General features: G+C 37.6%; 1 protein-coding gene across 3 annotated transcripts in view; it reads left to right on the top strand.

The window, feature by feature from the left end:
- The first annotated feature begins 13725 nt into the window (after positions 1-13725).
- Positions 13726-14497, top strand: part of PRKCD (protein kinase C, delta) — a 29902-nt gene continuing 29130 nt past the window's right edge. For all 3 annotated transcript variants that reach the window (XM_009586720.1, XM_009586723.1, XM_009586722.1), the window contains exon 1: positions 13726-13859. In XM_009586720.1, coding sequence (XP_009585015.1) covers positions 13745-13859 — 115 coding nt within the window. In that variant the 5' untranslated portion in view covers positions 13726-13744. The remainder of the gene's footprint in view (positions 13860-14497) is intronic.

The raw sequence follows: 14497 nt of genomic DNA, 5'->3' as shown, positions 1-14497 counted from the left end.
GTAACTTAATGCCCCAATTTATACAAGTCTGCTAATGTTTGTCTATGCTACACTGAGCCTTTTAGTCGATGTTAAGCATATTGAGAGAGGTCAATATACAAATCCAGTTTGCTGTGTGATTAATACAGTGCATTAATGTGGGCTGATAAGAATATGATTAGCACCATTTTTTTTAAAGGAACTATTTTCAATTTCTCTTAATTTGCTTATGCTAGTTGGGTGTCTTGTATCTGTATCTTCCATTGTAAATGAATGCTATTGGTCAAAAAATGTGTTAAGATTATTTGCAGTGACAGGAAAGAATCTATATTCACCATTTTTTCCTATTTCTTCCTTGAGAAGCACTTGTTTTATTTTCTAAGTATCCTTTTGTCCTATAAAGAATGGTAGGGCAGATGCAGGCTTTCTGCATAGTTTCTGTGGGTAATGTTTGAAGTCAGCAACACAGGGTTTATTCTCAATTTTCATTTTTCACTGTTCTTCTGGAAAAGGAAATGAAAGCAGCTTGAACGGTCTGTATCATTTGCTTGAGTTGTTACTCAAGTAACAACAATACTAAGTTGTTACTACATGCAGTTTTTTTATACCTGACTATAATCCATAATCCTAACAAAATAAGGGAAATATTTTTATAAAATCCCTGAGCAAATACTGCATGACATACAGTATTTCCATTAGTAATACTGGAAACCTTTTCCTCAGTTTCACTTACACAAGTAGATATGGAAGTTCAATTCTGCCTTTTGTCCAGGCAGCTGTTATACGTATTTGTATATGTTTGGTAGTCAAGACTATATCAATTTTTTAATATATTCCGTGAATATATGTTGAATATCATGATTGCTTGTGCAAGTATTTTTCTCTTAACTTTTTAAAACTGAAAAAGCCCTAGACCTTCAGTGAAACAAAATGTTCATGTGGGCAGATAATTTTGAAAATGATTCTTCTTCCTCAGGATATCTGATCTTGGTGCGTATGATGTATATATTTGCATATCTTACCAATAACTAGTGTTTCTCAGTACACATCTTAGATGAGCAGAGGGCACCGACAGCTACACGAGAATCATGTGAGGTTCTTTTCTCCCTTCACATTTCCTCAGATGAATTTTAAGTGCTGTTTTTTATAATTCTGACATTTTCTGACAGAAATAGGTTTCATAGTTTTATTTTTAGAGATGGATTTAGTTTTAGAACAGTTAAGAAAAACCTAATGCTCTAGTTGGAAAACTGCATCTTAGACAAGGAGATACATTACAGGAGCATAAAAATTATGTTTACAAAACTACTTTTTCGTTAAGGCTTTTCACAATACAAGCAAGTACATTTTTCAATATAGCTGTGTTTCAGGTCTGAGTAAAAATTTTTTTTTTTTTTAAATAGTCCCACAGAGGCAGAATGGGGTTGTATATTAAAGGCTGGAAATGTAGCTGTCTGCAGCTCTTTCCCACAGAGTTGAAATTCATTGGGCCAAAGTTGATTTAACTTTTGTTTACTCAATACAGAGGACTCTCAAATTATCCATGATGTGGACTAAGTTTTCCTAAGAAGTGGGTTACGGGCATCTACTTACCTCTTTTCAGCTGTGTGAATTACCTCTTGGTCCTGGTCACATAACATGTCTGTGGGTTCGGCAGTAATTGCTAACATGGAAAAAGCAGTATTAGAACAGGATTTATGTACTTAAAGTGGTGTAGTGGAAGCAAATATCCAGACCTGTGGGGAAAAGCCAGCATCCTGTGGCCTGGGGAGTGCTGAGTGCTGTAAACCATAAGGCAGAAAGGAGTCTTTTGGGCTAAGTTGTGCTGGGGATGTGGCTTGTTGTAAATAACAGGAGAGCTCCTTGCCAGCACCCACTACTCACTCGTTTGAGCTGTGTTGATATGTGAGACAGAGGATATGGCCACTGCTGCGTGGAATTGAAAGGTATTTCAGATATACAAAACGCTGGGGCAATTAAGTAAGCTGTGATTAAGCAAGCTGCATAGTGAACAGTATGAAAGAGCTGCTTGGCATTCAAGGAGGGAAAGAATCAAGGCAGTGTGGATAGAGCTAATACACAGAGGAAAGATTTGGAGGCAGGACTGGGCAGACCATTAAGGGTAGATCTACTCAAACAAATTACACCATGTGGAAAGAGAATTTCCCACTCGGCTGCCTGGGGACATGCAGTCTTTCCATGCTGAGAGTTAAGAAAGGGATCTTCTCTAATTGCAAGTGGGAACATTTGCATTTGGAACTACTAGGAGCATTTTGGTTCCTGTGTGCTTCACTCCTGTACTTGCAGTCCGTTACCTGCCTGTTCCTTTTAAAAGCACAATTGCACTGTAAAGGTTGGGAGGAGCATTGTATGCACAGTGTATGCTATTGCCTTAGGAGTGTTGTGGTGTACAGCTGTTTGGTTTTCCACGTGAGTTCTTCTGTGCCAGTAGCAGCCATACGCCATCCTTTTTAACTTAATGATCTAACAGAAATGACATGTCCTAATGGTATGCTTCCTAACCATGACATGATACAGGAGGTACTATTTAGTGACAGCAGTTTGTGATTTTCTATCAGAAGATTGCTAGAAAAATTATCACAAAGAAGCATTTTTATGGCAAAAGAACATGTACAGCAAAAAGTCAGAAATAACTGGAAGGTGCAGGGAAAGTAACCAAGATTTTAACTCATTTATCCATTTAGTGATGGAGGATGTGATAGGTCATAATGAGCCAGGAAAGCTTGTTTGTAGGAAAATCATTGAATACTCTGTTGCTTCTGTGGGCTAACTGGGACATGAGAAGACAACTGTAATCAAAGAGTTTGTGTTCAGTTACTTTTTTGGGTAATCTATAGGTATCCTTGCAAGTCAGTTGCATATGTCTTTTCTTCCTGAAAGTATTTTTTAGACAAGTAATGAAGTTTGTCTCTTGTTTATCAGTATGTTCATTAGTGCAATGACCCAATAAAGTAACAAAACAGATGTTGACTTGCAGTGTTGTTAAGTGAAGTTCTTGGGTATATGTTTTATATTTCTGTGTGTGTAGTGTTTTGTATATGCAAACCAAACATCTAATTTTTGAATGATTCTCCAGTTTTTAGTAGGATAAGCACTGAGTGGAAGCTGGAAAAAGCCATGACAGACAATACACATCTAATAATTTGATCTGCACTCATCCTCCAGAAATTTGGGTCTTTCAAGTAGTAGGAATAGCGTTTCTGGAAGGTGGCCAGAGGGTGTTCTTGATAGCGCCCAGTCCACAGCACTTCTTACTCTCTCAAAACCCAAAATAGTTGAGCCTGCCATGGTTATCTCTACAAACAAGATTCTGGCTCATCTAAAGCTCCATGGATTTTTGTTTAGCTTTTTCTTTCTTGTTTACTGTATTGTGTCCAGACATGTCAATGCTTAAAGGTTTTCTTCCCCAGTAAGGGTACTAAAACAATATGTTTTTATTCATTTAGTGGAAATCACTTAATGTGGCTATTAGCAGACACGTATCATAGTGTTTAGGTCAAGACAGCATCCATGTCATCACAGTGTGGAGTTTATATGTTTAAACCACAAAATTCAGGAAAAAGTAAAAAAATAAATGTTTGCTGTTAACTTCTTATCTGGAAGATTAAAAAGGAAGGAATTAAAAATGGTACATCTCACCCTGAGTTTACATTACAACTTGTACTGTAAACTCTGTGCTACCTTTAAATAACCCAAATCTCTCTTAAGATCCCTTTATGCTTTAATTCAACTTGCTGTTAATGAGCTGTGTCTGTTTCTTCTATATTTTGGGGAATGTGAGGTCTACTGTAGAGCTTTAAGTGTTCATTTCCTCTAGAAAGTGATTCAGAAGGGAGGGGACAGTTAAAAATCATTTGTGGTTCCATTTTCTTATCTGTTTTTGGAAATCTAAGCCTGAACTTTGAAATTACAGCAGGAGCAAATGCTTTTAATTAAAAATAAACTTCAGTTACATTTGCTTCTTTTCAGTTTCTCCTTATCGATCCCTGTGACCATTCATTATTTAGCATCATCCTATACATCCCTCAGTTGTGCTTATTTCATCTCTTCATTGCAAAAGGGAGAGATGCTTTCACAGGTAACGATGCATGTATCCGTGTATGGCTTCACTGTTTATTTTCAGTTATTAAACCATAGAAAAAGTCTTAATTAAGTTGACTTTTATTGGTTATTTATATTTCTTTTGTGTTTTTTGTCCTTCATATGCTAGGTAATTAAAAAAAAAAAAAAAACAGGATAAAAGGGTGATTCCTGCCTACCCTGAGTAGCCTTTGAGTACCAGGAAATAGCAAGGAGGAGGGAGCATGATGCTCAGTAAGGCAGATTCAGCCCATCTTGCTGTCTAATGTCTAATTGAAGTGACTAAGTATGTTTATGGCCCTCAGGGAAAAAATGCCATCTCAAAAAAACAAACGAAACAATCCCAGTAATGCCAGATGCAGTCAGGAGGGAGGACTGGATCTATTCCTACAACTCAAAAGAGTTAACGAGCAAAATTTTTGGTTCACAAATCTTGTGTCCTTTTACTTTAAAAGCCTTGATCAAAATAATGCATCCATGAACTGAATTGTATTTCCTCTGACGAGGTTCTCTGAGCAGCAGATTTCCAGCGTGTATGAATGATGATACATTCTCTCAGCTAATGAATATTGTAGCTTTCCAGATACTTGGAGGATTAGGTCATAGTGCTGGTGGTAGTATAAATTTCTGGCTTGGAGGCTTGTGCTCTGCGAGAGGCACTTAGACTGCATAATCTGCTGATGTTTTCAAAAGTGCAAAGTAAAACTGTTCTCTAATTGGAATGTTTTAGAAGGCATTTTTTGTATTTCTGTTGAATGCCCAGTTTCTCTATTTCCATTTTTTTCTGCTTCATTGTTCATATAGAGACATTAACCCAGTATATTTGAAATAAGACAAATTTCCAATTTCCTTTTTTTCTTAAACTGTAATTGACATACGGTCTTTACAGTAGTTGGCTGTTTCAGTGTTAAGGGGAAAGAACTTTTCCTCTTCGGTGGAAAGTAAAAAACAAAACAAAACAAAAACCCCAAACAAACAAACAAACAAAACAAAAATCTAAACAAGCCACCTAAACAAAATCAACAACAAAACAAAAAAAAAAACCCAAAAAACCTCAAGTGTTTTGAAGAGAAAGGCAATATATATTGGGTTGTAAAAGTTTAGCTGAAGTGTTGTTGTGTTGTTTTCTGTTTGGTTTGAAAATAGGTTGTTGGCATTTTGTGTTATTCACTCTGGGAAATATATCTCAATTTCTAGGAAACTTATAATCTTGCAGAAAATAAGAAGCTTTGTGTGCATAATTATATATCAGAAAGAAAATCTTGAATGTTATACTGAATCCTAGAATACTCAGCAAGAGTGAAGATGGCGCTGAAGGATGGGCTTGGTGTGTAACTCCTCCATTAAAGGATGCTAATGGAGTGTGCCTGAATGTGGATCCCTGCCCACTTGATTATGGTGATACCTAAACATATACTGTACAAAATGTTGGATTTTCTTAGGCTATTTTCCTTTGGTTTGGTACTTCTGAAAGCTGTATGAGTAGCTCAGCTTTCCCAGTGTGCTGGTTGTTACAAAAATGTCTATGAACCCTCTTGCAGAACAGCATGCTTCCTTTGGAGAACTCGTATTCACATGATAAACTTGATGTACAGTTTTGCAATTTAGTCATGTTGACTAAATACTGGCAAATTCTTTGAACATTGTTGAGGAAGTGGGAGCTGAGAGCTAGTCAGGGGCTCAGACTCACAGAAGGCATCCAGGGCTCTGTTTAGTGACATAGAGCCAGAACTGGTGTATAACTTGGCTCCAGGGTGTATTACTGTAGGGAGGAAGAGGTATAACTTCATCCCTTTCACCTAAAAGGTTTTTTCCTCTCACACAGAGGGGATTGTGTTCTTTAATTGCAGGAGAAAACCCATCTACTTACTCCCCATGTCAAAAAAAAGAAAAGTTTCCTAATTAGTCTTAAATCATGTATGCATAGAGAAAAAACATGGTTTGCTTCCTATCTAGTATTTTGGACATGCTCCCATTTCGTAATGTGATTTGATATTAATGAATTACTCACTCTCCTAGAGTTTCTCTTAGCCTCGTGTTAATCCTCCCATGCTGTTGCAGTTGCTACTTATCAAATGATATCAGCTTGCGCTATCAGAAATAATGAACAAAGTCTTTGGGCTTCAGGCAGTGTTTCTCCTCTTGCATGTTTTTAATGTTTGATGTTTGGGTTTGAAGTTAACGAAGAGGATTCATTTGCACTTTTGTTTCAGACTTGATTTTGGTAATAGTGAAAAACAGCGTGCCTACAGTGCTTTCATCTACTGCTTAGTCCTGTGCGTTCAAAGAGGAAGGAGAACTTGAGAGTTTAAAAAAAAAAAAAGTATTTAAATTACTATTTCTTATGCAATTCTAAAGAAAAAGCAGCTGACAGTACTTCCCCCCTCTCCCCTCCAAGTCGTAGTTGTGGAATATCGAAAAAGCCAACTTTGTTGCTCCAAATGTTCTTTTTCCCTTTCCAAAAAAGGACATTCAGTGTAAAATGCTTTTTTTATCTTGCAGCATATGCTGCGTAACAGCCTGTCCTGCTGTCTATTTCAGAGTCCAAAATTTCCTCAACTTACTGATGTTTTAGTGTAAAACCCAGATCTGTCTTACTTGATGCACTTGAAACCACTTTAAGAACAGTCAACTGTTGTTACTGAGCTAATCATATGTTATCATATGCTCAAATAAATTGGGCTGCATGTCTTCCAAAAAACCCGTAAAATCAGGTCTGCTTTAGTTCTTGCTTGCCTGCTATCTGCATTCCCCTCAAGCTTCTCAGGAGTTTGCACTGCCAAGATTAAAAGAGTTGGCCTGCTGAAAAAGGTTTCTGATGCTCATATTTTGAAAAGTTTCTCATAATAATGATAGGGAAAGCATCAGTAATTTTTTTGGCCTTGAGAGTGTTGGGGAAATATCAACAATTTATGGCAGCCATAAATTCAGGCAGTTTTGGGACTGCTGAGCATGCAAAAAAGGCATGGAAACTTGGAATTATCTGGCCGAGTGGGATGAAACCAAGGAACATCGCTTGCTACATGGCTTATCTAGATGGATTTTCTCCAGACTATTGCAACATAAACAGTGACAGATTTTATTATGTCATTGTTTCTGTTTCTAGCCTTGTTCTAACCCAACAAAAGCAGAAGTATCTGAAAGAAAATACTGGGGGGGAAAGAAGGAAATGGTAACTACATTTTTTCTGAGCTAGGTTTGTAGGACTCTGTGAACTACTCTATATGTACTATTTAAAAAAAACCAAAGCAAACCCCAAAACTTACAGCATTTACACTAGAATTTGGTGTATCGAATTGTCATGTTGAAATTATGAACCAGAAAAAAATTTCATTTGGCAATAAATTTAACAGCAAGTGAATTGAATTGTGATGTTAAATTTCTTGTCATCTTTTCTCACTTTTCATAGTCCTGTTGTGTAATTATTTAAAAACATTTTATGAAGATACACTGTTTTAGAAATATTACTGCAGAAATTGTAGGTGATTGGGCTGTTGGGCTGTTTTAAAGATGCTCTTTTCATGCTTGACTTCCTGAAGATAACTGCATTTTCTTAAATATTACCTAATGGATATATTTTGCTTTCATAAGCGTATAGTCCTGCAGTTCTAATTTTAAGGTTTGTTTTTATTTTGTTTTTAAAATCTTCTCCATAAGATAGTTTATCAAAATAGTTGCAGAGAAGCTTCATGTTTCTAATAACCATTCTTGGATAGACAGATGAATCTAATTAATAACTGGAGCAAATTAAACTATTCATAGGATATAGTTGCACCTTAATGGCTAAACCTAAATGACAAATGGCTAAACCTAAATAAAAGCAAGAGTGATGCTGATGCAGGGGCAATACTTTTGGAGAATTCTCCTTTTCCTGCAGGAACCTACATGCAATGTGCGAGTTTAGCCCTGGTTTTTGCAGAACACTTTTCAAACCCTCTGTGGATTTTAAGCTTTCAAAGCAGCACCTACAGATAGGTTTTTGCCATCTCTGGCAGCTGTGAGCATTCAGTATCATGATGTATAGTGATTTGGTGTTGGTTATAAGTATGTTTTTCACGCTTTAGCTGGATACCAGTAGTGCAATAGTCAGTAGTGCTTAGGGAAGTCTAGCTGATAAAGAATGCTGCAGTGTATCTTCTTGACAAGGCTGATTACAGCAAATATAATAAGCCTCTTTTAAACTTACTTCATTTTTAGACTGACTTCTTCCCATAGAACATGAAATAGAGGCGAGGGCTCACAACAGAACCTGCTAAAATTCTCTGTAGGGTAATTGTAGGTGTGCAATGTAGACAGTGGTTAGCATCACCACTTTGGTTCAGTGATACATCCTACAGCATAGGTATTTTTTTCTTCTCTCTTGCAGATGGGATTATTTTGATCGTCAGCTGAAAGAATACCTGTGAAGGGAGTTCTTCAAGAACCATAGCCAACCCATCTGCTTCGTGTGAGTTTTTCTGTAATGTAAGCATAAAGCAGCATACCTGGGAACAAAAAAACCATAATGTGCACATTAATGGTGTGCACAGGTGAAGGGTGCTAATCACAATTCCAGCATCTTTACTTTCAGGCTTTCCTGTATTATTGCCATGAAAGTAGCATAATCACTTTTGTAGGCCATATACAAAGAGGAAGGCGGTCCTTGTTCATGTTTTTGAAAGTGATGTGGGGGCAGTAAGTTGGGCAATAATTTGTTGCTATCTTTCTTGAACTCCTTGTCCATTGCCAGAATGGAGGACAGGAAACCCCTCGTGTAAAAAAAGATACCTGCAAGTTTTAAATAGTCTATATTTTTGCTTCTTAAAAAAGAAAAGAGTTATTGCTGCATCTTTTCAGGGAAGAACACTAATTGGTCAGCTATGCGTGGTGCTGGCTACCAGTGTTGGTGTTCCTCAAAGCAGTTGTGTGGCCTTGGAAGCAGCCTCAGCAAGGAGCTAAGCAGAAAGCAGTCATTTTATGCCATCCAGAGCATTTCTGTGAGACAGCATGGAAAAGCCATGACCTGCCTGTGCAACTTTACGTCCGTTTGCAAAATGTTTTACAGACTACTACAAGAAAATCAGAGGCTCAAATCAGCAGGGGAGTTTTCTCATTTGTATTTCTCTTGGATGTATAGTCCCATATCAGTGATGGAACAGTCTCTGCTCTGTTTGGGCCCATTAGTTTTTTAGTCTCTTCAGCCTCTTTTTAGGCTCTGTTGTTGGCCTGTGTCAGCGTTTCCTCCAGATGATCCACTGCTTTGATGTTACTTCCCGCTTTGTGTAAAAGTCACAACCGCGTCTTTGTTTCTGGATTGTGTTAGAGGTGGCTTGCCCTCACTGTTTATAACAAGGCAGAATTACAGCAGCAAAGGAGCCCTGACAAGTAACGCTTTCAGTTTGTAGCACGAGTCCCTGATAGCTGCTGTGCACTGTTGGAAGGGGAGGAACTACAGAATTTACTCTTTGTCCCTTGTGTCTGTGTGGAGGAGATTTTTAATCTAACGTGATTTTTGTGCTAGCAAATCTTCTGAAAATTCTCCTTGGAATATTTAATATTTTAATTTATTTTGAAGATTTCTTTAAAACTGCATGTTACAAATACATGCATGTGAAAACTGAATATTGTTCATCCAGCAGATGTTGACATTGATGAAGATGTTTTCATTTTTTCCCCTTCTCGCTCCATGCATATTACAGTTGATAGTAACATGGTTGATTTTCTTTCCATATTAAATAGTCAAAAGCTCTTAATTTTAAAGCTTCATGGAATTTACTGTGGATTCTGCAGAATCTATCCCAGATAGCACAGAACGTGGTTTTAGCTTGCAACAGGGCAGATCACAAAACAAATGTTGTGCTGGACAGCATCCGATGGTGTACTCTGAATCAGTGTGGCCATCACCATGTACTTCATATAGAGTAATGTTACTAGAAGATTTTTCCCCTAGCTTTTTTTCAGATTGCACGTGACTTTGAAACTGTTTGAGATACTGAACCTGTAATTTAGACTTGCAGTATTTCTGGATTTTGCATCTCAGTTTTTCCACTATTTGGTTTGGATAAAATCACACCCTTCAGGGAAAACAGTTTGGCTTTAATACTTCATAGCAGCAATACAGATTGTATGAGTAGATTGTAAAATCTCCCTCAATTCATAGCTGGTGTTTTATAGCAGTTTCAGTTCTTGACAGATATAGCTCTTAAAACTAGAGTCAACGCTTGTTCTGTCACTTGGAAATAGTCATGGAGACTTAGAGAGGGACTTTTATCTAAAATGCAACAAGCAAAACATATGTATTGCTTTCGATGTTTCTGCTTTTCAAATGTGACAAAATTTTGGATGAGTGTATTCAACAGGGATTTTGAGAAACTTTTTTGAATTAAAATTAATCTCTTTCACTGAGTTTCACTGCCAAAAACAGTTTTAGTGGGGTAAGTTTTTGTTTACAGAAGTACAGCTGATACTCGTCAACTATCGCATTGCAATATCTTAGCATACACAAGGATTGGAAAATGTACCTGAGGAGCAAATGCAAACCTTCCTTTCTCACTTAACCTCCCTGCATCACGGTATAGCCTATCACGTATAGTGAGATTTTGCATGAAGCTACTTAAAATCTCTACGACTGTGAAAAAAACATCATGTATAAGGGTAGAGAAACTTGGCAGGAACAGGTAGTTTGTTATGTGAAAATAAGCTGTTGAGATTTTTTTAAGTAGTTGTTAAATGGAAAAGCAAAAAGCTATCTTCTAGTTTCACAGTGACCTTGGACTGAGTGCATTTGAACATCATCAGAAATTCTGAGATATTGGTCTTTTCTCCTAACTGCTGAATTGCTTGCGTGTAGCATTTCTGAGTGAGCATTTGAGATTGCACTGAAGTCAAGTACAATGAAACTAAAGCAAATAACCATATTCAAAACCAAGAAGCAGAGCTGAAAATGTGGCCTTCAAACGATTTGGCCATCAGAAATGAGGAAGATTGTGGGATTATTCAAAATGCATATGCATTGTACCTGTTTCTGTTGTATCTGTTAATTTGGAGTTAAAGAAGTAACTGTCAAAGCCTTGTATTCTGTTTCAGGACTAACATTGGCTTGAGTCAGATGGTATGAGTGAAATCATGCAATTGTTAGTTTAGCTTTGTCAGTGCTTTCCAATTCTTTTGTTAGTGTAGTCCCAGACTTACTGGAAATTGTGACTTCTAGCTGGGCTGTCCCTTCCAGCCAGAATTATCCTGCAATCCTGTGATTCTGTCAGATACTTTCCAGTGGGAGCTACATGCTGACCTACCCAGCTTGTTTCTACCTATAGACTAATTGGGTCTTAAAGCTGTTTCCCCAGAGGTGAATGATGATGAAATCTGGTTTCTTTGACATCCATACTGAGTAGTAACTATATGTGATCTGGTGTTGGCAAGTCATGTAGCTAGTCACTTGAGGGTAGTTCCAAACATTGTGAGTGCAAGGTCTCTTGAGCAGCTAAAATGTGTTTCTCATTAAAGCTCTTGATGAGCATTGTGTTTATGTTGCATTTGTGAAAGTGAGGTATCGGATGGTATTTGTTAATTTTTACAAAAGCTGTCTATTTTTCTTTCTTTGTGAGGTCATCTCAGTCTCCAGTCTCATCAAATGGTGCTCCAAGCTGCAATAACCAGTGGATTAGTGGGGAAAGTTTGTTATTTTACTGCAAGTCTGCATGACTGTCTGTGTGAATGTGAATTATAGTTGTGGCTTTCAGTTCTTCAGTGGGATAAGCAATGGTGCCAAGTAATCCTAAAGCTGCTTTCTAACTTTATCTTACTCTACAGAAAAGAAAGTAGGGAAACAGTCAGTTAATAAAAACTAGCTCAATAAATGTTACAGAGTCATAAAATTTTTCCATTTATTGAGAATGGTCTCCGCATAGGGAGATTGCGTGATGTGCAAATAATGGTGTCAGGACCTATATGGTGTCTTGCTGCAAAGACTCCGATTTCACAGTCTTTTATCTAAATGACTGTTCTGAGCCTTGAGAGATACAAGAGGAATGTTAATTGCTTCTCAGGTCAATGTCTTTACATTAAAAAAATGCAAGCATGTGCAGGATTGCTTGAAATGTTCTTCTCAGTGCTGCTTGACTGAGCTGGTTAACAATCTAAACTCAAAAGGCTGGCTCAGCCCAGTTTCAATTCTTTATTTTTTTTCATCATCTCTTCCTGTTACCTTGTTAACTCTTTTCTCCTAAACGCTCCTTCTCTGCATCCCTCATTCTCTGATCACACTAGCATTCCCTTGCTATCAAATGACTGTTTTCTCTTACCCTTTGAGTAAGTAATTTTTGCTTCATAAAACGATATTGACATACAAGCTATAGGGCTAACTCCATTGTTGAAGGTGCTGCGAATTGTAAACTGAAATCTGCTCAAAGTTCAGCAGCTGTTAAGAATGAGGGAAGATTGTAGTGAAACACTAGTTTGCTGACTTAGAAATTACAGGTGGTTTGGATTCTTGTAATTCCTGACAGTTTAAACCAGGTGACACAGTAGTGCTGGAGTTTTTTTTCTACCTCTCCCTCTTCCTTTGCCTGGTATGTGCAGGTATAGAGGCTCACAGTTTGAATCATTAGCTCTGTGATGCTTCCTAGGATTATACACTGCCACCTGAATGTAATGCTTGAATAGAAGTCATGTGATATTATACTTGTTTCAGTTTGGTGGTGGTATTTGGAACATACGTTGTTTTCCACATTAAGTATGAAAAATAAAATGCGCACCTACCCAGTGAAATATCTAGGTTTCAGAAATACCTGTAACTGCATTTATCTAAGTGAGAAATAAGTGTGAACTCATATGTATGGACCGATTACTCAGGTTGTTAATGTTGATCAGGTGCTCATATGCAGTGCAATTTCTTGATCGTGCTTAAGGACATGTTACCCTTACTGTGCATCTGGTAGTGTTTTTTGCTGCTGTGTCCAGAAATTGTGTGTAGGTTCAGTAGTTTCTCAGATAATCTTTAAAAATAAAATTAACTGAAGGTGTTCCTTTTATCATTTGATTGCCTGTTGAGGTGCCTAGAATTCTGTCTGGGAATTTTTGAGGCTGTGTAGCAATTAAAAAAGAAAATAACATGTAGCAACAAAATAGTGTGAGCTTTAGATGATTAATTTTGGTCCTAGTTCTCCCTCCTTGCATTGTGAGAGATACTGGGAAAGGAACATGTGGAACAGACAAAACTCTTCTTCCTCCCTTTTTTTCCCCAACCCACCCTTCATTCCAGGTGTGAGGAAAAAAATGTTTAAAAAAAACCCTGAACAATCTGTCCGTTGGTTTGTGAACTACTTATTTGATAAGAATCTTTATATACTTGTGTGTTAATGAATAGGGTCTCTGTGTTTGAAAATTGAGCAAGGTCTAAGTCAAAGGCATAACTGCTACTTGCTTTTAACAGGATATGGTTAAAAAGGTGTCTTAAATTCAGTCTTTGTACATGTTACAGTTTTTGTTTCAGTACATGCCAGTTTTACCTCAGGCTCATGGTCTCAAAGACACATTCAAGACTTGTAAACTTTAGAGGATAGGTTGTATCAGCTATGATGGCTGCTGAGAAATGTGTATCGCTTTCTTACAAGTCTCAGACCAGGTCTCTTATTCTATGATTTTTATTTACTTCTTTCCACTTAGGTCTGTATCATTGTGAACAATGGCCCCCTTCTTACGGATATCTTTCAACTCATTTGAGCTGGGACCTGTGCAGAATCAAGGGGAACAACTACAGCCTTTCTGTGCTATCAAGATGAAAGAAGCATTGACTACAGGTGAGGTTACAAATGGTGATTCATTTTCTGAATATGAGTAAGTTTTTGAGAAATACTGCAATCCCTCTTAGTCTGTGAATGGTAGTGAGTCCTGCTGTTCCTGTTATGCCAAGCACTTCAACATGAGCTTTTCTTTCAGAATGGGAGAAATAACAATGACTTTTGTCTCTATGCCCACCTTAAAACAAGTCTTCTTTATTAGTGCTTTCCCATACTGCGGCCAGAGTGCTCAGCACTTGGTAGCGTGAAGTCTAAGCTTTCTAGTTTCTTACTTCACCACCAACACACAACTGTTCACAAAATATGTGATGAAGCAGCTGAAATGTCACTTTTGCATGGGTTAAGGTGAGTTGTGAATTTTGCGTGACAAAGGTTTGCAAATGTTAAATAAAGCATCGTTCTCTCCAGTTCCGCAAGTGACAGACTGCGCTTGCAGAAGCTCTGCGGGGGAGAGAGTGGTGTAGTGGAGTGCCATGAAGAGGGATCTGAACTGCAGCAGGTTTGAGAGAACCATCCTCAAGAACAGAGTAGTAAATGATCTTTATTGACGTGGAGGATAGGTAATAATGAGAAGCGTAGTTTCTTCTTGTTGTAGTAACTGAGGCATTTTGGCAGAATTATTTGCTTGGAATGACTTG

This window comes from Fulmarus glacialis, unplaced genomic scaffold (genome assembly GCF_000690835.1).
Source record: "Fulmarus glacialis isolate BGI_N327 unplaced genomic scaffold, ASM69083v1 scaffold33941, whole genome shotgun sequence".
In the NCBI taxonomy this organism is placed as follows: Eukaryota; Metazoa; Chordata; class Aves; order Procellariiformes; family Procellariidae; genus Fulmarus; species Fulmarus glacialis.
Note: the sequence above shows the minus strand (reverse complement) of the source record. Positions and strands in the feature narration are given on the sequence as shown.